The sequence below is a fragment of the Tigriopus californicus genome, chromosome 9 (genome assembly GCF_007210705.1).
Source record: "Tigriopus californicus strain San Diego chromosome 9, Tcal_SD_v2.1, whole genome shotgun sequence".
Classification (NCBI taxonomy): domain Eukaryota; kingdom Metazoa; phylum Arthropoda; class Copepoda; order Harpacticoida; family Harpacticidae; genus Tigriopus; species Tigriopus californicus.
Genome location: NC_081448.1, coordinates 13,631,740 through 13,658,013, shown reverse-complemented (window position 1 = coordinate 13,658,013; position 26,274 = coordinate 13,631,740). Strand labels below are relative to the sequence as shown.

General features: G+C 43.4%; 7 protein-coding genes across 9 annotated transcripts in view; 6 read left to right on the top strand and 1 right to left on the bottom strand.

Moving 5' to 3' along the window:
• LOC131886390 (sorting nexin lst-4-like) overlaps positions 1-2,648 on the bottom strand; it is a 5,990-nt gene extending 3,342 nt beyond the window's left edge. Inside the window, exons 1-3 of one of the 2 annotated variants that reach the window (XM_059234696.1) lie at positions 2,492-2,648; positions 976-1,137; positions 607-897 (exon numbers count right to left, since the gene is read on the bottom strand). In XM_059234696.1, the coding sequence (XP_059090679.1) occupies positions 607-897; positions 976-1,137; positions 2,492-2,503 (465 nt within the window). In that variant the 5' untranslated portion in view covers positions 2,504-2,648. Of the gene's footprint in view, positions 1-606; positions 898-975; positions 1,138-2,101; positions 2,389-2,491 lie in introns of those variants that run through there. The other variant, XM_059234695.1, reaches the window with a different exon arrangement.
• Positions 2,649-10,071: 7,423 nt separating this feature from the next.
• On the top strand, positions 10,072-16,412 carry LOC131886405 (probable 18S rRNA (guanine-N(7))-methyltransferase). 2 transcript variants are annotated; one of them, XM_059234717.1, is made up of 5 exons: positions 10,072-10,242; positions 10,365-10,402; positions 15,446-15,624; positions 15,698-15,891; positions 15,965-16,412. In XM_059234717.1, the coding sequence occupies exons 1-5, from the start codon at positions 10,198-10,200 to the stop codon at positions 16,346-16,348; spliced, it is 840 nt and encodes a 279-aa protein (XP_059090700.1). In that variant the 5' UTR covers positions 10,072-10,197; the 3' UTR covers positions 16,349-16,412. The 2 variants fall into 2 exon arrangements, with proteins under 2 accessions (XP_059090700.1, XP_059090701.1); XM_059234718.1 differs by lacking the exons at positions 10,072-10,242; positions 10,365-10,402 and adding an exon at positions 10,528-10,550.
• On the top strand, positions 13,008-15,084 carry LOC131886400 (pseudouridine-5'-phosphatase-like). The gene has a single exon (XM_059234709.1). The coding sequence runs from the start codon at positions 13,594-13,596 to the stop codon at positions 14,962-14,964; it is 1,371 nt and encodes a 456-aa protein (XP_059090692.1). The 5' UTR covers positions 13,008-13,593; the 3' UTR covers positions 14,965-15,084.
• A 2,652-nt stretch (positions 16,413-19,064) lies between the features above and the next one.
• Positions 19,065-19,938, top strand: LOC131886411 (SOSS complex subunit C homolog B-like). Its single transcript, XM_059234724.1, has one exon. The coding sequence runs from the start codon at positions 19,366-19,368 to the stop codon at positions 19,801-19,803; it is 438 nt and encodes a 145-aa protein (XP_059090707.1). The 5' UTR covers positions 19,065-19,365; the 3' UTR covers positions 19,804-19,938.
• LOC131886409 (rRNA N6-adenosine-methyltransferase METTL5-like) lies at positions 19,842-20,519 on the top strand. The gene has a single exon (XM_059234722.1). It carries the CDS (start codon positions 19,842-19,844, stop codon positions 20,514-20,516), a length of 675 nt encoding a protein of 224 aa, XP_059090705.1. The 3' UTR covers positions 20,517-20,519.
• A 369-nt stretch (positions 20,520-20,888) lies between these two features.
• On the top strand, positions 20,889-21,650 carry LOC131886408 (ERI1 exoribonuclease 3-like). The gene has a single exon (XM_059234720.1). It carries the CDS (start codon positions 20,889-20,891, stop codon positions 21,579-21,581), a length of 693 nt encoding a protein of 230 aa, XP_059090703.1. The 3' UTR covers positions 21,582-21,650.
• Positions 21,602-24,954, top strand: LOC131886394 (NEDD8 ultimate buster 1-like). The gene is made up of 5 exons (XM_059234702.1): positions 21,602-21,807; positions 21,880-21,999; positions 22,987-23,402; positions 23,498-23,689; positions 23,765-24,954. Exons 1-5 carry the CDS (start codon positions 21,674-21,676, stop codon positions 24,610-24,612), a joined length of 1,710 nt encoding a protein of 569 aa, XP_059090685.1. The 5' UTR covers positions 21,602-21,673; the 3' UTR covers positions 24,613-24,954.
• The last annotated feature ends 1,320 nt before the right edge of the window (positions 24,955-26,274 follow it).

Below are 26,274 nucleotides of genomic sequence, written 5' to 3'. Positions count from 1 at the left end.
TTAGACGTAGTTTTTGGATTTGCTTGTCTCTAAAAGGCTTTGCTATTTTGCACATTTTGCCCGTCCCTAACCATGAGACACGTGTCCAATAAGCCAAAACGGAGTATAAAATATGAATATGAATTGGTCAAAAAGCTTAAGATCCGTGAAGGGTCTGTATGAAGCATCATATTTACTAGGGCTTACGTTCCGCCAAAAACAGAAAACAAACAAATCCTAAAATTCTCGCGAGAGAGGCACGAACCTAACTGAAGAGTTCACTGGAGAGAAACCGTCCAGCAATTTTGGTGGACGAGACCACCAACTAAGAGCTACTCCAATTGGCAAGACCAAGGAAGACAGATGAGCTGAGGGAGGATGACTGTCCTTAAAGGTCTCCATCAACCCAGTTACTCTCAATTTTTTCGCTGTGGTTATACTTGAATGTCAAAGAAGGTGCTCAGCAAATACCCAATAGCTATCTAAGAGATAACATTTCTCCTCGTCTTGGGCATCAATCTCGGTTTTTCAATTAGCAGCCCCACATGTCATTCTCTGCTAGTTCGTTCACTTCACAAAAAGTCTTGGACCAACCCAACAGGGTGAGCGAGACGCTCTGTGGTGTACCTGGTTGTTTTGATATGGCTGGGTTGGGGCCACAGGGGCAGTCGCTGGTGGGGCAGCCGGTTGACTCCACGGATCGGCCCCCGCATCAGGCGTGGGCTGGGCTGACACGCCCCAAGCCCCGTTGCCCCAATCATCGTTATTGGCTGTGCTAGCTGGAGCGGCGTGACTGGCTGCGGGCGCCTGCCAGCCCATTTGCGTGTGGTTGTCCGAGCCCGGACTAGAATAATCTGGCGGTAGGGGCGGCGGAGCCATGGAGGGTGGACCCCCGTCATCCGGATCGTCCGTAATTTCCTACAGACAGAAGATCCGCATCAGGAGGGTCAAATTAAATGGGGCAGTGAGTGGGACATGGTCATGATGGTAACCTACCCGAACATAAGCTTCGGGGAAGAGTCCAGTGTCCCCGGACGGGTTCATGCCTTCCCACCATCCTTCGCCGACATCGGTGCGGATGACGGTGAGCACTTCGCCGCACACAATGGACAATTCGCCCGTGTCGGGCTGGGCTTCGAAATCGTACAGAACTTGGACCTGAAGGGGGGGGATGAATGGCAGAATGATAGAATGGAAGAAAAAAATGGAAGAAATTCCGGAATATGAAATGGAAGAAAAACAATCAACAAGAAGATGGGTCTGATTTTTTGGGACAAAGGGCGGAAATGTCGAAACAAATGCCGGGGCAGACTGGGTCGCCCCTGAATGATGTGACTCCGATGTGCCCACTTTTAGCTTTTAGCATCTTGGACCCTGCCTCATTGGCCTGAATTTAAAGACATCAGTCAGAACCACGGCCCTCTCATGTCGGGTTTGATCCCCTGACGATTTGGTTTGGGACGAAAGGGAGGCCAAGGACACTCGAAGGGGTTTTCCATCCACTAACTGGCTAATTCGCTCTTTCTACCCAGGTATTGATTGACGGGCTCGAAAGAAAAAGGGGCGGGGAGGGGAACGGGTGACCCCGCCCCATTGGCCGGTTTGGCATACCAGTCTGTCGGAGGCCCCAATCCAGTCCGACGTCCAGATGATGGCCAATCCCAGCCCGTCATTCTTATAGCATGTCATGGTAATGCAGTTCCTGCCCAAAGGCTGGAGCTAACCGAGAAGGGCCCTCAGATTTCATACTGATGTCAATGGGACGGCCCACGTTTTCGACACTTCATTTTGAGCCCCCATTTGGTCCGGCGATTTGTTTTCCCCCCCCCATCTGGTGAACCCAATTTTGGATCTCGATTGAACACTCTTGTCTGGGGCGACCGGGGTCGACCGGGGGCCACCCAGGGGTTACTCCCGTGGATTAGTGGGTCTCGAACCCACACTCTTTCTTTCTTCACTGGGGAAACCTAGCCCATCCATCGTGCCACAGAGATCCGACGGTCATCCAAATTGGGGATAAAAAGGATTCCCGTCTCTGTGGCACCAAGTCCGATACAGATACATACATAAAGATACATCAAGAGAGAGAGAGAGAGCGACCCAGGTCCCGATGGGTCTTCACCTGCAAGGCGGAGCCTGCCGCATCCGGCGGATGATCGTACAAGACCATGCTCATTCACGGCCACCTCCACCTGACCCACCGAGGGCGTTTCCCAGCCCTAGCTCTCAAGGGGGCGTTTCCGTCGGTTTGACCTCTGAGGCCTGGCCTGGGCTGGGGATTCGAGTCGATCTGGACGCGAGGGCTGAAGACGATCTGGCCGGATACCCGTCTGGCCCGCTTGACCAGGCCGGAGGCTGACTCGGGCTTCAATGGCTAGACCTGCTAGACCTGCTAGACCTTCCTGATGACGGACTAACTCACGTCTTAGCGTTACATGATATTTGGGACCAACGACTCCGACCACCTGTGTGGACTACTCAAAAAACATGGAGGGTCCACAGGCCCACTTACCTTTTTCACCATGGTGGAAGATGGGATCAATGTCGTGGAGTGGAAATCAATGCTCCGTGCTGACACTCAGGCCTGGGACTGGGGGCCTGTTCCCCCTGGACTGCGTGCACGCCAGGAGCTCCAGGCGCTCCAGGGCTGGCAGAGGATGGTGTGGTGGTAAATAACGAAACTGAAAGTAAAGTCGGACCTTCCATAGAATGGCTTGATAGAGGCCCAACTAGCGGAGGCAGCGCCCTCTGCTTTTGAGGTGGAGCCGAAGGTAGTAGGTATGGCGGGTCGGGGTGACAGCATGGTGGTCAGCGGCAGGAGGAAGGCAGGGGTGGGAATTTATGACCATGGGATATTTGCCATTGTAGGGTTGCCTGATATTTTGAGAATGCCCCAAGATCATATCATCCCACCCTCATATAATCCTTATATTGCCTGTGGCCCAGGTTCTAATCCGCATCAGGTTTCAGGTACATGGGTTGTTAACTCGGTCAAGTTCAAATTTTAGGGTCGTGAACTCTGTCCGGCTTGAATACTGGGGTTCATAGCCCTGGGGTGCTCAGGAACAGGGTGGGTATAAAGCCGCTCCAGATGGTTATGAAAAGCTACTTGCCCTGTTACTGACTAACTAGCTCAAAATCTGCCGTTCATATAGAATTGAACATTGAAAGAGTGGCTGTTGACAGTTGAAAAAAAACAATTTATCTTTAGGCATGTCTGAGGGGTCAAGTTGATTCCAATGGAGACTGGAAAGCTCATTCTTTTGCATCCAGACAATTTCTGGCATTATTGAACCTGATTTAGACATCAAAACCCGTAATTGTTTTATTCTTTTTCTTGTGTGCTTATTTTCTATTTCATTTCAATTGACAAGGTTGACAAATTGATTCAAATATAATAAAATTTCCCTAGCAGATATTTCTATACCACAAGCTCTCACCCTCTTGTGGTTGTACTTTTGTCCTTAACACCATTTGGGGAAAAACTGAATTTGTGGGTCTGTTTGTTGTGGAAACATTAAGACAATCAGCAGATTACATATTTCCATTACATTGCTAGAAGTTTTGAAAAAGAAAAACATGATTTTTTTGTGGTTGTTCCTAAAGAAAAATCTTCCTTTTCTGATATTCTTGTACCATCAAGTACAATCAATCAGATTACATTTGTTAGAGCAACTCAAAAAAATATAATCGCCAAGATGGCGCTACTTGTATCAAGGTCTAGGTATTGCCTTCCTTTCTCGGCAAAAGATACTCTCTCAAGGGTTGCTATTTGACGACTCATGTTGCCAAGTTCTACTATACTGGCAATTTTTAAAGATATAAAAATACCTGCCTTTCAGTTTTCCAAACTGACAGCTTGTCAAGGGAACTTACGCAGAATTTAGTTAGGTTCACATATGCATACTTACAGATTCTAGGCAATCATTGAATTTTTTAATCCAGTAATTTCTAGAGAATTAAAGAACATTTCCCCTCTAAGAGCAACCCTCTTTGCCAGGCAAACCTAGTTGGTTATAGCTGTAGCTGTGATAAAGGCGAATAGCTTTTTCAACATGTTTTGACTTTTTCCAGCTTTTTTGCCATTTTCACATATTTCGTTATTTCGTCCATACTTCGCATTTTGTCTACTTTTGTTTGAACAAAATGCTACAAGAGCAAACAAAGCACAACAAAACGCAACAAAATGGCAGACATCGAGATCACGTTCTAAAGTTTTAAACCAGGGTGAGCTAGGACATACTCCATGGCCCGGGAGTTGTCCGAACAAAGCTCAAACCTGCCCGGCGTGGAACTGCAGTTACGGGTACGTCGGACAAAACGCTTTGTAAAGGTACTTAGCCATGCCGCGCCCAGCTTTTCTGATGTATTGAAGCCTTCTCTCCAAGACCACTTGAGCCTGATATTGCTGGAAAGCTTCACATAAGCAATAATAACTTCCAAGTAATTTCCTAACAATTTCTTCAGGTTGACAAGATTGAGGGAAGACTGTTCAATTTTGGAAGTTTTAGGAAAGCAATTTCTAAATTAGCTACCTTTTTAGGCCCGTTGTGGTTTGTTAGAACTCTAGAAATACACCACTCAATGCTTGTTTCCGCATATTTTATCAACTATTTTCCCAACTATTTCGCCATTTTCCCAGCTTTTTTATCCACTACTTTGCCCTATTTAATCAACTATTTTTTACCGCTCTAGATAAATCATGAGGAACCTGAGTTGAAATTAAGGTGTTGACATACATTTTTCCAAGCGGGAAATCCTGTTAATCTTGAAACAATGCTTTGAAAACTTTGAAAGCTTGAATTAATAGAAAAGCTTTAGATCAAAAGGCTCAAGCTATGAATGTCCTTACAACTTTTGACAAGCTCTTGAAGCAAAGTGTATCATGGAAAAATGAAAAATCCGAGGCAAATGAACCGCAGCTATCGGAATCCAAAATCAAAGCCAAAATGCAGGCACTGAAAAATAAAAGTCACAAAACTGGATTTGCACAAAAAATTGGCAATAAAACAAAACTTTCTTAGCGTTGTTGGTGATTTCTTTGCACGAAGTATTTGCCAAAATTTGACGATATCTATGATCCATTTTGAGGGGAGGGGGGATTTTGGTTTTTTCGTCGGCTGATTTGGCAATGTAGGATCACAAAGTCCAGCACCCCTCCTCTTCCTCCTTTTCCAGTCGCTTTCACTGATCTAAACAGAGGGAACGACATGGACAAACAGAGCATTTGAATTAGAACATTTAAAAAGCGAAGAGTATTGATTTGAAAAACAAAGACACCATCTCAAATATAGACAACACAAAGGTTATTGATCGGTATGTATATTTTCAAGAGGTCCACTTTTTTGGCATTACCATGGCCTGAACCATAAATGTTACAGTTTTGAATTAAACAGGTGCATAGGTACAAATTTCATTCTAAAAAGTCAACTGCTTACTTCAAAAAAATCTGTGCTTCAAGTGCTTCAAACTTGATAAACAGACGGAATTGATAAATGAATTGAGCTGAGTTTTGCCACTGAAGATATTATGAGCCAGAGACAATCAAGTATGTTGATTTAAAGACTTCAGGCTGGAAATACAAAGATTTGATTGGCAGGCATCATATTGATATTTTTTTGAATGATTTGTGTGTCCATGTGTCAATGTTTTGATTTAAAACTGTATTAATAATGACTCAAGTCGTGGTAGTGCTAAAATAAAACAAAACACTAGGGTTCAAGCTTGTCCCGCTCTCCTAAGATTGCCCAAGCAAGCCATGGCACTTTTTTGCCGCTGGTGGTAAGCAATATGCAATATTCCTTGATAAATTTATAGTGATAAAAAATTCTGGGGATTTTTGAGGCCACACAATGTTGTCGAAGAAGCTAATTTTTGTCCTCATTTGCACCTTTTTTGAGCCTCCAGAGAGCAATTGCCAGTAACTCTACATAGAGCCCTCTAACTTGAACCAACGTGGCTGCCCATTACTGTCACCTGTGACGTCACTCCGCGCCCCAAGAAAAGGGGAGAAATACAAGGACAAGTAGATAAAACACATGTCACAACTAGGCCTATACCTCTTCAATGAATCACTTTTTATAAAGTTTTAGGAAACTTATGTTGTTTAGCAATGTTAGAAGGCCAACCATAACAACCCAAAGACATTTACAAATGAAAAACTTCACAACTGCAAGGATTGAAAGGACACATTAAATCTCTTCCAATAAATTCACCTTAATGTTGTTTTAATTTGCCAGTGAATGCTCAAAACTCTTCTATCGATAATCTTGACAACTGAAGAAGCATAAACTTTAATCTGACTAACAAAACAAGAAATACTTGTACTCTGTTAGACAAATCCTTGTCTGATTCAAATCTAAGAGAAAACGTGCCAGAACTTTTTCATTACTAATTTTTTTTACAGGTTTCTAACCAATGCTTGGGGATGATTTCCCAGTAAGTCATGTTTGATCAAAAATTGATCTGATATAGAGTTCTAGTTTGCTGCTCTGAAACATCCCTTAATGTGAGGTTAGTCAGTTGCAAAAATCAATCAAGAGCATACTTAAAACTTAACAAAGGTTCATCTTAATCGTAGAATTTAAATCGGGCAACAGACATAAGGTTAAACAAGACAGGGCCTCTGTTCAAAACAAAAAATCTTGTTGTCCATTATATTCACGCAATGTTGAATGGTACAGCTAATGGCACTTCTATTGCTCAATGTGTGTACAACTCCCGGGCTATTGTAAAGGTGAAGGAGGCATTTATACTTGTAGATAATCATCTATTGCTTGTATCTTCTTTGAGCACTGTAAAGTTCCAGGGATTTGAGCCGATCCCAATAACTTAAACGGCTCATGCCTGCAATATTTTCTTTGAAACTCTTCTGCCCTCTTTCAATCTTACTTAGACCTGTTGCGGTCATGGGAGACCAAACAGGGGATGCATACTTCAAGTGCAGCTGAGTAATTGATTTATATAAAGTTTTCATCACGGGATTTGAAAGGGCGGTATATTCATCTGCATGTCTGAAAGGCCTTACTCACTTCAATTTGGATATGTTCCTTGAACTTACCATCAATTTTTTTTGTTTAGTTTTTCACGGGCTTTTCTAACCGTTAGAAGGAATGTAATACCCAGCAGTATTAAATGAAAAGTCATATTGCGTCTATTTATTACCTTTCAATCTTTATATGATATTTGGTCTACCAACGAATTTGAGTTGGCAGACCGAGCTAGTCCTTGAATGTATGGTTGATCAGGAATGCTATCTAAAAATTTGTCCAAGTCTGACTTGAAAGATGCAACCAGATCAACAAGGCCTACGTATTCCCTACGAATATTAGAGGGCAGCAAGTTAAACAATGAAGGAGCCCGAGAAAGAAGAGAGTTGGACTTCATTGTTCGAACTAGCCTGGATTCTCGAGGACTTGAAGGTGCTCTCAATACGCACATTAAGCATCTACGGTCACTAGAATTGACCCTAAATCCTGGGTTGGGACAAAGCTCATGGATGCTTTTGAAGACGTACAGTATCAGGTACCTTTCGTACCTTCTCTGAATACTGTACAATCCCAACCTTTCTAACCTCTCCCAATACGAGAGCTCTCTCATATCTTCAATGTTCCTAGAAAAACATCTTTGGACCTGCTCCAGCTTTTGCAAACCTGCTGAACTAATTGGAGCCGAAATGGGTGAAGCATATTCAAGATGTGGTTGAACAATCGACTTGTACAGAGTTAGCATCGTGATGCTGTCTCTGGACTTAAATGTGAGAAAAATCCAACCACACATTTGAAAAGCTTTACCCACCTTCAACTGGATATGCTCATCGAACTCTCCATTTTTTTGGAGTACTACACCTAAATATTTCGTAGATGAGACCTGCTCAGTATCTTTACCTCCATTATCTACGAGTGGAGTATTCAAAGGAGTTGACCCAAAGGTCATTGAGTGGAATTTCATTCCGTTCAGGGCCATACTACTCTTCGTAACCCAAGAATAGATTATTTCTAGGTCCTTTGCAAGGCTAGTGGAATCTTGGCCATTCCTGCTAGAAACTAACTTTGTATCGTCAGCATAAGAAGAGAGACTGGCGGTAATACTAAGCTTTTGAAGCGGGGCAACGAATATTATAAAAAGGAGGGGCCCTAAGATGGAGCCCTGGGGAACACCTGACTTGACATCATGTATGTCATTACGAGATCCCTCAACCTTAACAATTTGCTTCCTATCATGAATGAGGCTTCTTATCCAATTGACAACCTTGCCTTGGATCCCAATGTCATGAAGTTGATTCAACAAAAGGCCATGATCTACTTTATCAAAGGCCTTGGCAAAATCAAGATAGACAACATCAACTGACTCATGCCTTTCCAGTCCCTCAATGACCTTTGCAACAAGTATTCTCAGATTTTTGACCAAGGCGACTTTCTTGATTGGTTTCTGGACTTTATTACATGATAAAGATTACTTTGCCTAAAATGAGCAATCATGTCATGGCTGAGAATACGGATTTCCTGTTTGAGGCGGTGCATGCCCTCAAAACGGCATTCTGCTGTACGGCCAAGGCTAAAATGAGCAATCATGTCATGGCTGAGAATACGGATTTCCTGTTTGAGGCGGTGCATGCCCTCAAAACGGCATATTTCAAGGAACATAAAATAAAGTTATATTTTCAATTCACAGTCAAATTGACTATGAAAAGCATTAAATTTGTAATCTTTTTGGCGATCTCATGGCAATTTGATTATCTAATCTTCATGATTAGTAAATTTTCAGACCACTATTATTAGAATTAAGGCTATGCGTCTCCGGGACATCATACGCGGACTGACATCACGAACCAGCACGCGAAATTCAACCGGAAAGCCGTGTCTTAACCCCCTCCCCCCCTGGTTTGGACCGATCTTTTTTAAGAGATCGATCTGGATCTAAGAGATATCAATTCGAAACAAATTATGCTGATAAATTACACTGCCCTCTTATTTGTGTCCCACAATAACCTTTTTATTTAATGTCATACAACCCATCAAAAAAAGTAAGACCACTTAAAAACTGGAGATTTCCCATTACTAACACATTACACATCACCTCTCCTTCGACATTCATTTATGAGCATTTTGTAACCGTTTTAATTTTTCTGAAGGCTTTTTATGATGAGAGATCATCGGAAGGTTCTAAACGTAATGATTTGTTTTTTTTGGGAAAAAAGTTTGGAACCACTTGTTTAAACCAAGGTTTTCTATGCACCAACGGTGGTTTTTTTTTTCAATCTGACCTCTCATTTAGATCAGTGATTAGATGCCTGACGCGTGTGACGCAATCCGCCCATAACACTTCACTATGACTTCAAAGCCTAGTTAGCAGGTGACCATTCGATCAGCTGTGCAAGAGGGGCCGTTCCTTAAAACAAAATGTGTAGTCAAAATGTCTTTCATACGTAAGGCATGACACCTATATTTGTTATAAAATCAATCTACCTCCATCTAATTGGTAATGATATCCTATCATTTAATTTCAATATTCTATAAACCCAGATGTAACATTCAAGTATAAATGCAAGATGCGAGCTTCAATGCAACATTTTGTCCATTTTGGTACATAAGGCTATGTTTCATAGCTTTTTAGATTTATATACACCTAGATATCTTAATCAGTTTTCTGATGAAGACCGATGCCCTGTTCATTTCCGTCATCCTGAGCTCCTGGCCAGAGCCACCATATCTTGCGCCTACGCGTAAAGTTGCGCTTTAAGCCCTTTGTTAATAGAGGAACTTTCTGAGCGTCTTTTTATTGAGCGGAAAGAGTACATAAATTGTGACATTATGCCAGATCAAAATATGGGGAGATTAATAGTTTGGAAGCTCTCATGAAAAATCAATATGAAATTCATGTTTGAAAAGAGAAGAGCTGACCTACCCCTCGCAAATTTGACAGTTTTGGACCTGAGATTGGCTCAAACTATTCGACACAGTATACTGTCACACCCACTTAAATGTAAACTTCAACTGGAAACAGTGTTTTTTTTCTAATTAATCGTGTTGCCTTAAATCGTGCGTTTTCACGCTTTTTCTCCCCAGTTTGATGGAAGCCCTGCTCCGGGATTGGTTTCAAAACAACACGTGCGCAATGTATTTGCATCATTGAAAGACACAGGCCTTACTATTCCCATTATTTTGATCAATATTACAATCGTGGTCTAGGAAACCTGTGTGGGATTAATTAGGAACCATGTCCTCCATTCGTCGCCCTGAACATCAGGCTCCACCGGATGTGGTAAGTTCATGTCTTGACTCGAATGCTCATTCGATCTGTCATCCTCAATCCTGCCCATCCATCCATCCATCCATTTTTGATGAACTCATGTGCGAGAAACTTTCTTCTTCTTCTGTTGATAGTTCTACAATGAAACTGAGGCCCGGAAATATACGCAAAAGTAAGTCTGTCAAGCCTAGCCCTACCGCGGTACGCAAGGGAGGGGCGTAATTTGGACGAGCCCGGACATCTTGGGGTTGAATTGAAGTGTTGAAATTGTTCGTCGAACTAATTTGAGCCCCATTATGTCGAGGATCTGCAATGTCAGGGTAGGTCTGATCATGAACCACTGGAATATCGGCGAGGCGGCTAGGGTCAAGCAATGGCATTTCCGACTAGCGGCATCTTATTGCGCTCTTCTTTCAATGAGCCCGACGCCAGGTTGCCAAAGCTATAAATTTCAACTTTCATCTCAATCGAATGGCTGAACAAAACCAAGTCGCCTCGAAAGACACTAGGTAACTCTACAAGCTCAGAATAAATGAGCTATAACCCTCTTCCTGTAATTGATTACAAGAAGACACTGTACATATGGTGTCATGTGATGCGTTTTGAGAGGGCATCAAATTTGATCGGGTGATTCGATCAGGCTGAAAACTGAATCTTCCAATTGCAGGTACTTGGTGTTCGTCTCATTGGCAGACAAATGTAATGCGTTCACTCACTTTCCAAATGTTAATCTTATAGCCTAGCCTCCCCGTCCATATTCTAGTGGTTCATGGCTTGGTCAATCACCACTCTTTAGGCCTTGAGCAGGAGAAACTTGAAGAACCGGCCAATGCTTTTGAAAGAGCCGGATCTTTGGCAATGCTTGAATTTGGCCAGAATCGACAGGTTTGATTACAATTAGAATATATATGCCAGATATCGCCATCGAAATGTCAAGGTGAAGAAAATATGTTGATGTGGGAATACGCGTGTTTAAGTCACATCAAGTTGAAAATTGGTTTGTGATGGAAACCAGGTTCTTGAGTCAAATGAAATCGGCGTCAAATGTTCTTCACGAAAATGAGTATCGCGTCAAGTTCCGCGGAAAGTTTAGGATCAAATTTATGGCATGAAACCATCTGAAGAGAACGTCTAAGAACCACCCGAAAGTGGGCACGAATATTATCCTTCCTGGCCCCGATTTGGCCATTATGGCATACTTCACACAAGTTCGCTTGATGTTTACCGAAAAGTGCATGTTTCAATTGCAACTCCATCTAATGGCTCTCTGTGGAGTGCTTTGTAATTATTCAAGATATATTTATTTGTCATTGAACATGACCCGAGTTTTCTTGGACTCATCAAGTTACCTTAAGTGAATAATAAATTGGTTCGTAATATAGAAAAGGAGGAGGTGCCTCCAGTATGAAGGTAAGATCCTTCCAGAACTAACGCATAGATTGGAAACATGAATGATTTCGATTTGCAGCCTTTCATTGAACTAAATCAAGATTGCTGGTGATTCTTACGGCCCATGTCTTGCTTTTATCTAAATTTCAAGAGTCAAAAAGATCCGGCGATGACTGATAAGATTAATGAAAATCTAATTGCCACTCTTTGTCAGTCTGTCTGGTCTTTATCGAGTAAAATGGTCAGAATGATAATACAGTTGATTGGTATGTAATATCACAGTACAGATGTCTTCACGATATTGATATGCATGCTTTTGGCTTTATCTGGTCAAGGCTATGTGATATGTACTTAGGACTCGCTGCCTCGCTGGTTACCAAGTCAGATCTAAGATATGTATAACTATATATCGTGTCATGCCCGACAGTTTCCTGTTGGTCGAGATGAGGATGTTCGAAAATGTCATACTTGTGATCGTTGAACACTCACTATCACGCTCTTAGTCTCGAATTAGTACGTGCACTTTGAGAATCCACGCACCTAAAAATAGACCACCCGGTCAGTGTCTTCAAATCTTGCGCTTTCACCTCGAATCTTTGCCCTAAATTGGCTCGAAAAAGTGTAACTGATTTTTTTCAGTTATTGAGCTTTCAACAAACGCACCCAAAAATACGTGTTTTATTGTAATCAGTGCTGAGAAAGGTGAAAAAGAACTCAATTAGTTATCAGTCTTTTTGCACGAAATGTCTGTCACGTACTTGGAAGCAGTTTTTACACAGGACATAAAGAGGGATTATAAATTTTGGAAATGAGTAGAAATAAATGCCCAAAAAAGCTCCGGAGGAATCGAAACCTAAATACAAATCCAATAAGAGTAAAAAGCTCAGCTGAATCAAATTAGAGTTCTGGTTCCAAAAGAGATCAATCCTTGTCCTTCACTTGAAGTAAATACTTTTCCAAACCTCCACTTTACACATTACTATTTCCTACCTACAAAGCAGGACTTTCATGGCCAGAATTTGGGCTGAGTGAGGTACATGTTAATGGAAACCTAAACCTAAGGGTCTCAGCCAATGGAGTAGAAAAAAAAGAATCTTTGGAAGTGCTGTGGAGGTCAGCATGAGATTTTGTCAACCAACTTTTCCTTGTGCATGCAGATTCAAATTCATGTCATAAACATCCAAATCATAGAAAAGAGCAAGGCTCAGTAAGCTCCCATGTATGTCCCCTTTTGCATGAGGAATTGCTTTTTGCCATTATTTTATGATTGGAATTTCTAGCTCTCCTGAGTTTCCTGAGTGTTGGACGAGTGGTAAAAATGCTCAGTCAATGATATCTAACTAGTGTCAATAAAAGTAATGATTGATGTGAAATCAGTTAAAGTCATGTGAGTGATTACCAGGAACCTAAAAAAGCACACTTTGAAGGTAAAACCAACATCTTCTAAAGTGCGAAACAGAATCAATATTTCTGAACCCTGGAATTCTTAAGTAAAACATCTTGTACTGACAGCCATTGAAAGCCTGAGGATCGCGTCGAACTAGTCGCCATTTTTTTTTGCCAATCTTGCGCTTTGCGCCCATTTTTTGGCGCTTTATTCCTTCACCCCTCTGGAAGCACTGCACCGGGTCCATAGTTCGTCCACAATTCGTTCGATCGAGGATGTGTCCTCCTGTCTTCAGTCTGTGTGAGCCAGTCATTGAACTCAAGTGATCTCGGAACCTCGAGGTCATTTCCAACAGCTGTTCCATCCATCTATCCACCCATCCATCCATCCGTCATGTGTTTCGGTTTGAAACAGTCCCTGAACGCATGCACGACGAACTTGGATGACTCCTGGACCTTGTCGAATATCCTCTACCTCTAGATCTATCTTCCTCCTCATTCTCATCCTTGAACACACCCGTTCGTTCTCTCCTTGACTTCATCCTGGGATTCTTGCGGGTCTTGCCTCATTTAGGAGCATTGGGCACAATGGCGGCTTCCTCTCCCCGGGCACGGGCCTTCAAGCCCGTGAGCCATGTCATTGTCGATGTGGATGGTCTGCTCTTAGACACGGAGAGCATGTATGCTCAGGCAGCCTCCGAGATCCTCACCGAGTTCAAGCACACGCACAGCCTCGATCTACGAGCCCAAACCATGGGATTGAGTGCCGTGGCCGCCGCAGAAGTCTTCATCCAAGCCTTTGATTTGCCATTGAGTCCGCTCGATTGGCTGGCACGCGAAGAGTCACGGCTCTCTGAGAATTGGCCCTCGGTCCCGTGGCTTCCCGGAGCGCTGAAGCTCGTCCATCATTTGTTCAAGTGCGGCGTGCCCGTGGCTGCCGTGTCTTGTCGCGATGCCCAGAGTTTGGCGCTCAAGACTCGCGATCATTCACGCATGTTTGAAATGTTCTCCCACGTGGTCACGAGCGATGAGGCCCAAGGGACGGACCTGTTTAGTCTGTGCTTGTCTCGCTTTGAGCCGCGGGTTCCGACCCAAGACCAGTGTCTGGTTATCGAGGACAGTCCCGTGGGGGTTCGAGCTGCGGTTCAGGCGGGCATGCCATGTGTCATGATTCCTGATGCGGAGTTCAAGGACGGTATAGCACCCGCCGAGGCGTCGTTGGTGCTGGACAATGCGCACCTGTTCCAGCCCGAAATGTTCGGCTTACCTTCCTTCGATTATAAGCCCGTAACGCACGTGATTTTTGACATGGACGGCTTGTTGCTGGATACCAATGTGTACTATAATGAGGTGACGGCGCAGATTTTGGGCGAGCACGGTCAAGCCTCGGACGAAACGTTCAAGATGGAATCGATAGGAATGCGACAGAAAGATTTGGTCCCGAAGATGTTAGAATTCTATAACTTGCCCTACACCGAGGAGGCGTTCATATCGAAATACATCAAGCTTTTACGAGACAAGTTGCCGCAATGCCAAGTCAAGTCCGGCGTGTGGGAATTGGTCTCCCATCTGGAGAAACACAAGATACCCATGGCCGTGGCCACGAGTTCGAGTGGGGGAAATTTCAAGAAAAAGGTCCAAAACCATGGCGACCTGTTCAGTCGATTTCATCACGTGGTCAACGGAACGGATCCGGACTTGGATGAGGGCAAACCCGCGCCGGACATCTTCTTGCTGTGCGCCGATCGGTTTGAAGAGAATAAACCCGACGATTACAGCAGTTGCTTGGTGTTCGAGGATTCGCCCAATGGGGCTGATGCGGCGCAAGCGGCGGGTATGCAGTGCGTGTTAGTCCCCGAATGGAACGAGGTCACGGCGGAAATGACCAAGAGCGCCACGCAAGTCTTGGGCTCCCTCGATAATTTCAGACCAGAAGACTTTGGTCTACACCCTTTTTGATAACGGTGCTTCATTACTCGCATAATAATGACATCAAGATGAATCCGTGCTAGAAATGAAATACAGAAATGCATCTTGCCTGCCCACGAGGCCCATGCTTGGCAGGCATTAACCTTGAAAGCCGATTATCATCATCTTCATTGCGGGAACTTCAGTCGTAGTATTATAAAACTGATAATGGTAATAGCCTTATTGCTGGTGACTACTTATCAATATCACATAATCTTCCATCTCAAAGTGGGGGAGTAATTTCGCAATAGAAATATGAATAAGCTAGCAAATTAAACCATCTTGTCAAATAAAGCTTAAACATTGGCAAGATTATCCCACTTCAGACGATTAAGACGCTGGTCCTTTTATGTCACCGAGAACTAGACCCTCTTCAAGGTCAGAGGGGGAGAGCAGTTCAAGTTCTTAGTCTGAATCTACCAGCCCTGAAAATCCTAAAACCGAATTTAGAGAAGTATCACTATCCTTTCAGCACACGTATGATCGAAATCCAAAATGGAATGGCAGAGCGAGCGATTGAGCTCCTTGCATTACCCGATGACGAGCCCTGTTTCGTGTTGGATCTAGGATGCGGCTCTGGACTCTCCGGCGAATGCTTGGAAGAGAATGGACATTTCTGGGTTGGCGTGGACATCTCAAAGTCCATGTTGGGTAAAAAGAAATAAAAGACAGTGTTCACCCGATCACCCTTGGGCCAACTAATATCCAGCGGTACCTGTTCCAGATGTGGCGAAAGAGCGCGAAGTGGAAGGCGATCTGGTGCATGGTGATCTGGGCGACGGTCTCCCGTTTCGCCCTGGATCCTTTGATGGGGCCATTAGTATCAGTGCTTTGCAATGGTTGTGCAATGCCGACAAATCCTATCACAAACCGCATAAGCGCTTGTACAAGTTCTTCTCGTCCTTGTTCGCGAGTTTGGTAAGGTCTTTTGTGGCAAGGGTTGACCTGCATGGAGTTACAGATTGCATTTTGAATCCAAGTCTTGTTACAGTCCAAAGGTGGTCGAGCCGTCTTTCAGTTCTACCCCGAGAATGCCCATCAGATCGAGATGATCACGTCCCAGTCCATGAAGGCCGGTTTCACCGGGGGCTTGGTGGTGGACTATCCCAACAGTACGAAGGCCAAAAAATATTTCCTCGTGCTCATGACCTCTTCAGCCCATTCGAGGATGCCAAAGGCTTTGGGTGTGGACTCTGCCTCCTCGACGACCGTGCAAAATGAGGCCACCCGTGATAGAATCCGGAAATCGCGCGGAAAGAGCTTGAAGAGCGGCAAAGAATGGATACAGGAGCGCAAAGAGAGACGACGAAGGAAGGGATTGGAAACCCGACCGGACTCGAAATTCACCGGCCGAAAAAGAGCTGGCCGATTCTGAGCTTAATCTGTTGTGCTTTTTTGATAAGAACCGACGAATATATAGTTGTTCCTTCTTCCATCAATTCATCGCCAATTATTGGATATTTTGTAGGAAGGCATTCATCTGATCTTGAAATGGACCGGAATCATACTGCTACATAGTAGTGAACGTGCGTAGGGTTTTTTCTTCCGAATCTGATTAGGCGGTCTAGGACGTAAATTTGATGGCAAAGTTTTTGATTGTTCCTACAAATAAAATCACAATTTCAATCACAATCATGATTTTTGCTTTTCATGAAATGTCTGATCAACCAATGCATTAATTGTATTATTAAGGATATTCTCCGATTTTGAACCCAGTGCAATAGGTGGTAGAATCATGCTTAAGTTGATCGTTCCTGGCCAGATATATTATCTCTATCTTTATCTGCATTTTCTTGCATTGTAACATAACACTATATTATGTCATTAGCAGGGATTTGCATTTCTTTTTTTAGAGAGCTAACTTTTCTGTTTCCAAAACATAGCTGACTGACACCAACGCAGTTTACTAATATTTTATTAAAATAATTGAATTTTTTCTATTTCGGGATGTAGAAATTTAGTTGAGATCCGTTATTCTGGCCAACTGGTCTTTGTACCACCATTTCATTTATTCTTAGGAATAAATAAATCTTTATTTAAAAGAAATATATACATAACTTGAAATCGTGCAATCGATCGAAAATTCGGTTAAACTACACTTTAGGGGACACACAGAAGCAGCAGTAAGGTAGGTAGACGAGGGAAGGTGGTGAGGGGGGCGCAAGTGTGCGCAATCAAAAACCATTGAGGGACCGTTGACAACGAGCGGCAACGGCAGTGATGGGCACACCATCTCGAAAACTGACTTAATAGATTAGGAAAATTGGCAATTCGGCAATGTTCAAAAGAACTTATTTACGTCAGTTGTAACTTCCTAATCTAAGACTGGAGATCGTACTCAGAATTTGAGGACCAGACACTTTGCGAATGCCAATACATTGGTTGTGACCCTACAGAAGGCATGGTTTCAAACAAATCATTTTCTAATGCAATTAAATTGCAAATTGTCTTCTCATTTTGTGATAGTTTGGTAGCTTGCCAGAGGCAACATACAAACCAGTGACGTCTGGCTTTTTAATGGGGACCTTTCACATGAACCTTTCAGAGTTCAGTCAGCTCACATATATTGATCAGAGTTTTCTTTTTGGAGGCCATTACTTTCACTCCATGACCTGACCTTCACTGGATACTAAAATCAGTAGTTGTGTCTCGTTAATTTTTCCATGTCTTGACCCATCTATGCTTAGCTCCCTCCAAACAAGCCCACTGGTACTCTTGAAGGGGCTTTTGGAGCAACATGCCCAGAATCTACTACTGCTTCTGACGCTCCCTCCCTTCCCTTATGTCCCCCAAAGTGTATCATTGCCGAAAATTCAATCGAAAATGAAACTTTATGAAAAACATTTATTCACTCTTTTTTACTGATTAAAACTTAAAAGATATTAAAGAATTGGTTGCCAATGGCATTGTATATGGTAAACAAAAAAGACAACAACCCTGAAAACATTTTAAATTCCCTGAATAACCAAAAAAAGCCAACTGATAGAGAACCCAGGATTTGAAACATTAAATAAGCAACGCCCAAAAAATAATTAAGTCAAACTCTCAAGAATAAAGGATGTTTTTTGGACACTCATGACTCTAACTGTGTCCAACAGAATTTTGGCACAACAGCAATGTGGTGACAAGGGCAAACATCGCAAAATTTGTGAAAAAGGCAATATATTGAGGCTAAGACAGCAAGGGATATCCAAAGTGTTGGATTAGGGGCAAACAAGCGCAGAATGTTAACAAACAACGACTTTCGTAGCACAAAAACACGTGCTTAAAGGGTGACCAGTTTATCGATGTAACCATTGGAATAACGTTGAGTGATGGTCAAACGAGACTTGCCTGTGTTGAAATGTAATTGACATTAGACGCTATTTTCTATTCTTTCAAATTTGAAAAAGATGATTCATTCAATTCTTCGCAACAGAAGGCAACTATATCATCGTCATAAAGTCGCACTTTTCCATTCAGGCAGAGCAGTATGATTTCACCATACATGTTACAATATCCAAGGCGTTTTCATTTTGTTTTGGATCCGATGGAAATTCAAAGTTTTTCAAACCAATTCTCCTGTAGAAGTCCCGTCACGCTCAGATCTGACATCGAAGAGACGAAAACATCAAATATTTTTTCATCAGCCTGATGAGTTCGAGGTTTCATGGATCATGAATAAAGTTTATTTAGTTCCGTCATAACCCAACTAGTCAAAATGTTTTGAGGAAACTATTTCTAAAAGGAAAGAAGCTTAAATTTGCAGCACAATCATGCCAAAGTGTCTTCAAAACTGCTGGCCTTTTTCTCTAGTTTGACTTTTAAGCTAAACCCTTGAAATTTGACCAATTTCCGGGTCAGCACTTAGATCAGCGCTTCCACATTTGGCGTGCTCACGCTACTTATGTGCTCCAATAGACCCTTTCCCTGTGTTTTTGCTCATTTGATTAAAACTTTAGGACATTGGCTTTCAAGCCTGACAAGGTCCTCGGCAGGCTGCAGGGGAATCATTGCTTTAGTTACTTTGATCTATGCCAAAGTGACCAGACTCAAATCACGGAACCTGGGGTCTTCACAAAGGAAGAAATAGAGTTCAGACAAAACAAAGCCGTGTTCTGCTTGTCGGCCTTGTCGGCGGCTTCTAGCTGTTCTAGTTGAACGAACTGACATCCTCATCCCGCCCAAGATCTCATCCAGATCGCATTGGCCCCTGCCTTCTCTCTGAGTTCCACACCCTCTCCCATCATTTCATCGTGTGTTCCAGATTGAACCGGCCGGCTTCCATTGTGACATTTCCTCTCGGGGGAATTCCCCACCACGATCCACGATCCATGATCCACGCATTGTCAGGCCTTTGTTTAGCCTCGCATCATTCCATGGATCGGGCTTGACGGGACCAGTCCTGGGGCGATGGCCGCTAATCCGTCTCACCACACCCCGAATTCGACCAGCGGGGGTGCTTCCGGCCCTGCCGTAAGTGCGGGAACGGCGGCTGCGGCCACGGGGGGCTCTTTGGCTTTCAGCAATCCGTCTTCCGGTAAGATTGACCAACAGCGCAAAATCTTGGAGGAACTCGAACGGCAGAAGAAGCAATTAGCCAAAGGCAATCTCGGTCCCTCGGCCGCCAACGCCAGTCCGGCCCCCAATCACACGCCCAATAGTGGTGGACCCGCCAGTGGCACCCTGTCCAAGGCCATGGAACAAGGCGATGTGCCCTCCATCTTGACGCAAGCGCAGAAAGCGGCCATGGAATTGGCCAACAAGAGCTCATTTGGTTACTTTATTCCTCAAGATTCCGCCTTCGGAAACTCCATTCTACCTGTGGTTCCGCGGCTTCAGCCCAAATAAGACTAGATCCAGTTGGATTGAGACCTCTGGCATTCAACATGACTTGCCGACTCAAGCTCAATCAACTCCAGTCCCATTTGCAGGGCGTGGAGGCGTTTGACACGCCCAAAGTTTTGCTCGAACAATATCCCACCAGTGCCAATATCGCCGCGTGTATGTTGCACACCATGCAAACCTCTTTCCACGACCTGGAAGACCGTCAAGTGGCCGATTTGGGCTGTGGTTGTGGCGTGCTATCCATCGGGGCCTTGATGTTGGGTGCTCATCACGTCAAAGGCTTCGAAATCGATCCGGAGGCGGGTCAGATCTATATGACCAACATGGCCGAATTTGACATGGATGCCTCCGATTTTGAACTCATAGAGTGTGATGTGACCGCCATGGCCTTGGCATCCGATGAAGGCCAACACGTTTATGCCAAGGCCTTTGACACGGTTATCATGAACCCGCCATTTGGCACCAAGCATAACAAGGGCATTGATATGACGTTCGTGCAACAAGGCCTGGCCATGGCCAAAACTGCGGTGTATTCGTTGCATAAAACCGCGACTCGTGAGCATATCTTAAAGAAAGCCCGTGATTGGGGAGTGAAGGCCGAGGTCTTGGCTGAGTTGCGCTATGATCTTCCGGCGACCTACAAGCACCATAAGAAACCATCGGTGGACATCCAGGTGGATTTCATTCGGTTCTCTTTTGACCGACCCCGCGAATAAAAAGTGGGTATTTATCCGTGAAGGTGTGTGTGTATTCGCTCAAAGTGCAGGACTGTGGTCATGAAAACTACTATTGAAGGTATAAGTCAAGCTCCAGATGAGCATGAAGACAATTTGATTGATTTTGCAATTTTGCAAGATAGTACAAACTTGTGCAATGTGAAATGGTGCCAGCAGAAGCTTCAAAATCAAGTTCTAATATTCACCTCGACTTTGCTAGTAAGCCATGCCTAGTGACGTCAGATGTCGGCGTTATTCTCAAACTGTGGTGCAATCGCTGCTCTGACAAGATGAATAAAATGCCCTGAGGAAAATCTTCAAATCCTGTTCGTCTCTTGTTTATGACTGCTGGATTTTTTTTGCCTTCAAGGAATGTTACGTCGTGGCTTTTCCAGTGGTAGGCAAGTGCTCAAAGCTAGTTGGATGATGGAACGACAATCAGGCTTACTTCAGTCATCCAGTCACGGCCCGTTCCAACCTCAAAAGTTCGACTACTTCCTGATCATTGACTTCGAGGCCACCTGTCTTCACAAGCAGCCCATCAAACCTCAAGAAATCATTGAATTTCCGTGTCTCAAAGTGAATGCTCGGAACTTTGACGTTGTGGCCGAGTTTCATCGTTACGTGAAACCCGTTCACCATCCTACCTTAAGTGTGTTTTGCTCTGAACTCACGGGCATTCTCCAAGAGACGGTCCAAAACGAGTCAACCTTTCCAGAGGTGTTCCAAGCCTTTCAAGACTGGATTCGAGAAGAGGCGCTTCTAGAATCTCGGTTTTGTTTCGTGTCATGTGGAGATTGGGACCTCCGGACGATGCTTCCCGCTCAGTGTGAATTGTGTCAGCTTCAAGTACCGGATTACTTACATCGCTGGATTAATATTAAAAAGAGCTTTCATAAGAGTCATCGATCCTTTCCCCGACATCTCACGGCCATGCTCACTGAGTTTGGCTTGGAATTTGAGGGCCGACCTCATAGTGGGATTGATGACTGCCGGAATATTGCCCGGATCTTGCGAAAGTTGGGCGAAGATAAATTTGTTTTCGATTTCACAACTTCGTTGTAATAAACACGGCTAGGCCCTACTAAGCTTCCTTGAAAGTTATTTTTGAAGTGCCAATCTTTGCAATTTCAGTGGAAAATACGTCCAACTCTGATATGGACTCTCAAGACTCCTTTGGGAATGACGAGGCTAACGCAAATGACGCCGTTCCAGTTGTGGAGGATGAAGAATTGGTTCGAGAAGGAGTCTTCAACCAGATCAGAAACTCCTTGAATCAAAACGGGATCAAGTATGTGGAAGCATGTGTGTGCACTTTTTAGATCGTCCTGTAGTTTTTGTTTCTATCCTATTTTTTTTTCAGATTGTGGGTAGAGCCGTATTGTAAGGAGGGCATTCCTCAAGGCGACAAATTGCTAGAACTCGCTTGCAGTCTGTCACCTGTTCTGGGCATCGATGATATGACTCTGATGGAGGGCATCAAGTGAGTCAACCTGGCAATGACCTTATTAATACAATTAAACTAATAAATCTAATAACAGAGGGTCGGACAGATATTTTGTAAGGTTGAATTCAAAGTTCAAACTTTTTTGGCCGTTCGGTGGACAAAAAGAATTTTGTCACGATTTTTAACCATAACATATCTTACAACCGAGGTTTTTGGGGTAATTGAAAGATCTTCGTCAAGCTTAGAAAACATTAAGGAGAGCTTTATTCAAAATTGTAGCTTTTAGACTTCATTCATGTATGGATGCATGTGTTAGTTGGCGTTAATAAATAACCCAAAGCAATGTCTTTCGGTTTTTGACGAATCTTACCATAAGTTGTTGTACAAGAGTGTCTTAGATTTTCACGGAATGAAGATAATGATCTCAAATAATATTTATTCAATTTTTCCTCGACAAAGATTTCAGAATACTACAAAATTTGAACCTGAACTTAGACGTTGTGTGTTTGAGTCTACTTTGAAATTAAATTTTTCGTTGACTGAAAAGCACGATGATATTTCTCAGCCAATGGAGCAAGAATAATTCCGTAATTTAAATCGAAAATCACTTGAATTACTAGCTTTTTTCACCTTTTTTGTGTAACTTAACGTGGCTGATTTTCGTAGCCTAAAAGTAAACTGTTCTAACTAAAATCATCAACTATTTTTCCCACCCATGGTAATAACCAAGGGGCAAAAGTATAAGCGAGTGATATAGTTGTCCATAAAATATTAGTCTTAGACAAAGAAAAAGGGCATATCCGGATAATCCGAATGTTGACAACCCCAAGGTCGGAATTCGTCCCAACTTCTTTTTTTACATTCCACGGAATAGTATAACCTATATTGCCACCAATAGAAATCAAGGATATTTTCGTCTAAATGAAGATTAAAAAATGCAAAATATTACTCTACTGATGCATTTTCAAGAACTAAAAACTGAGGTCTAATGACAAAATCTTTGACACCCACCTTTGATCATAGATACCTCCAAAGTAACGCCTTAGAAAAACTGGCCGCCCGTGACACTCTCAACAAATCCGGACAGATTCAGCTCCGCTTGAAGATCCCTCGAAATCTCGTCAAAGAATCCGTCTCGAACCTTGTTGAAGTGAACCGAGAGGCCCGCGGATGCGATTTGGCCGAATCCGTGGCAACTATTGTGAAATGTTCTCCGGATGCCCTCAAACTGGTTGCCAACGGCAAAGTCATCAACAACGACTTGGGCGTCTTGGAGCAAGGCTTGAAACCCGGAATGGTCCTCATGATTGTCAGTCTCAACAAAAACGACAAGTCCCTGCAAGTTTTGGATGAGCAAAGAAAGATCTTGAACGAAACCATTCAAGATGCCAAATTACTTGGATGTGACGATGGATCCGGACCCGGTCTCTCCATTGCCAGTAAATAAATGATTTGGGATTATGATAAACAAGCAAAAAGGTATCATTTGATATTTGAATGGTTGTTCTCTCACTCTCTCTCTCTCTCTCTCTAGATCAAACTGGCGAATCTTTGAACCTACCGGATATTGAACGAAAGGCCTTGATCATTGCCATGAGTCTTCACGAAAAAGGTCGATTCGCTTTGAAGCAGAAGAACTACGATTTGGCCTTGATCCTTTTGTTAGAAGCCAGGAGCGAATACTCCCAATGTCGATCCGACATTCTACATCGAGTGGATAATTATGGTTGGTTTGCCAAGTAATCATCAAGCAATGAAAACCATGCAATAATAACTCTTCTTTGCACTCCAATGGCCTTAGCTCTGCTGAATCTGGACATTGCATGGTGTTACCTGAAGCTGGGGAATGTGTCTCAGTTGCCCAATGCCGAAGATCGGCTCTCGGAATGTGAGAACCTATTGCGCAAGAGCTATGGTCAAGACATGGAACGAGTGGTCCAAGTGAAAGGTCAAGCTGATACCGAGAAGGCTATCTACGTGCGAATGCACCTACTCCAAGGGATTGCCGCCTTTCATCAAGGCCACAAAAGTCGAGCCGGGGCTCTGTTGGCTTTGGCTAAATCCGAGTTGGCCGAACTTGATGTGTCTGAGGACGCTTTAAGTGAGGTTGTGGCCTTGGGCTACTCGGAGAAAGAGGCCAGGTTGGCCTTAAGGGCCACCAAAGGAAACCTGGCTGAGGCTGTGACCTTGGCTCAAAATCAGAGAGAAGAGCGAAGGCGTGTCAAAGAAGAGGAGGTGGAGCGGAAGCGAAAGCGACAAAAGTTCGGAAAAACCCAAGATGGGCGGTTTGTTAACATTGGATTTGTCCAGACCATGGTGAACATGGGCATCGGTGAGGATTTTGCAGTGGAAGCTCTCCGGCAAACTAATAACTCCATTGAAGAGGCTATTGCCGCTGTGCAAGACAATCCCGATATGATTGAAGCCGCGCTTTTGACCTCCCTAGAGGACCAAAGGAATCAAGCAGGCAGCTCCGATTCAAAGACAAAGGCCGAGTTCAAAAAAGATGTGAAGAAGGCCAAGTCTGAGGCCGTCAAACGCATGAAAAGCGAAACGGGCGGACTTGGGAAGGATGACGATCATTTAGACCTGGACTTGAAGGAAGAAACGGACTTGGTCCAAAAATATCTTGGGTTTCTGACGGCATGATGAATAACATCATTTTTATTATCTTAAGTAAAGAACGTGTACAGATTGCAGCAAGACAGGGAGACTTTGTTCAGTTTCTGCCGAATTATAAATACAGCACCTGAGGAACACAGAACAACATCTCGTTGCGTCATACGCATTTTAACCCTACATTGAAGGTGGATGATTGGGAAACCCAAGAGAAGAAATGACCCCGTTCTTGTTGAAGCCCCTGTCTCTGACAAAAGCGCAAGCTTCCCCGGACGAAATGCGTATGTCGGTCATTTGTCGGACAACAATTGGCGTCATGTTGCTCGTTTGTTGAGTGAAACAACATAGTATGTGATTGTAATAAACATTTATATACAATAATTCCCTACGGCAAGCTAATCGTTAATGTTTCCTGAGACCACGGGCATATCTAGAGCTCTAGGAATATCCTTTCATTTGGTAACCCATCATCAGATGACAGGCCGAGCGAGAGAGCTGTCATCGGACTTCGTAACAAAGCGTAACAAAGAAACCAACAAACGATCACAAAGTTGGTATATTCGCTACAACGGGCCTGAAAAACGCATCATACCATACGAGGGCCAATTTTGAGCGCTTTCCTCAATGGAGCCCTCTAATCATGGGTCTCTTTATTTTCATCTCGCCCATGTACGACCTGACCCATCAATTCGTTCCGGTCGCCATTTTCACTGTTATTAAACTGATAATTATACTGATTCATCCAATCTGAATTTCAAAACTTATATGGTGGTCTTGAACTACATCCATCCAAGAAGCATCTCCTATTCAGACCATGTTGAAATCGTTCTTTAAGGTATCATTTCGTTTTAATTTCCACCATCGATTCCCAATTCCCTGCGTTGTCATGCCGTTTCCTTTATTATTTAAGAGGAAGGGGGAATGGCCTGGGTACTCCCTCAAACAAAATACTTTTGATGGTTTTATGGTTAAAATTAATGAAATATTTTTTCAATGCCATGGCTTCATCTACAGCTGAGCATCTCCAGAGAAAGCTTGAAAACACGTCGCAAATTTGAAGGCGGAAAAAAAAACTTGTTGTGGAACATACCAAGAACAATAACCAAAAACATGGAAAAGACATTCGTCTATGTCTCAATAAAAGTTATTCATTGTCGATATATTGTGCCTGTAAATATTATCAAAAAACCATCCGGTGTTTTTTCTGTGCCAGGGTGTAATCTCGATTTACAACTTAACATCAGGCATCCCAAGGAGCGCTCAAGCGTTGTACTTGTATTTGCCATAAAAAATGGACATTACAATTCAACCAAAAGAGGAAAATTTGTGAAAATGATCACTTGTTTTACGCTATACTTACTTTTTGCTAACAGAATCATAACTAAAATGATCAAAAAGTTCAAACTTGTTGAATTTCTCGATATTCATGAAGTCCTTCCTCCTAGCCAGCATTGGTACCGAGCACATTTCAGCACGGTTACCCAACTGATTGAACATATAGAGCAAGTTATTGAAGGACTAGAGAGCCTTGAACCAGTCGATGTAGTTTATCTTGGTATTGCCAAGGCCTTTGATATGGTAGATCATGGCCTTTTAGTTAACAGGCTCCATGAGATTTGGATCCAAGGCAAGGTTCTCAATTGGTTAAGAAGTTTCATTTCTGGTAGGAAGCAAGTGGTTAAGGTTCGAGGG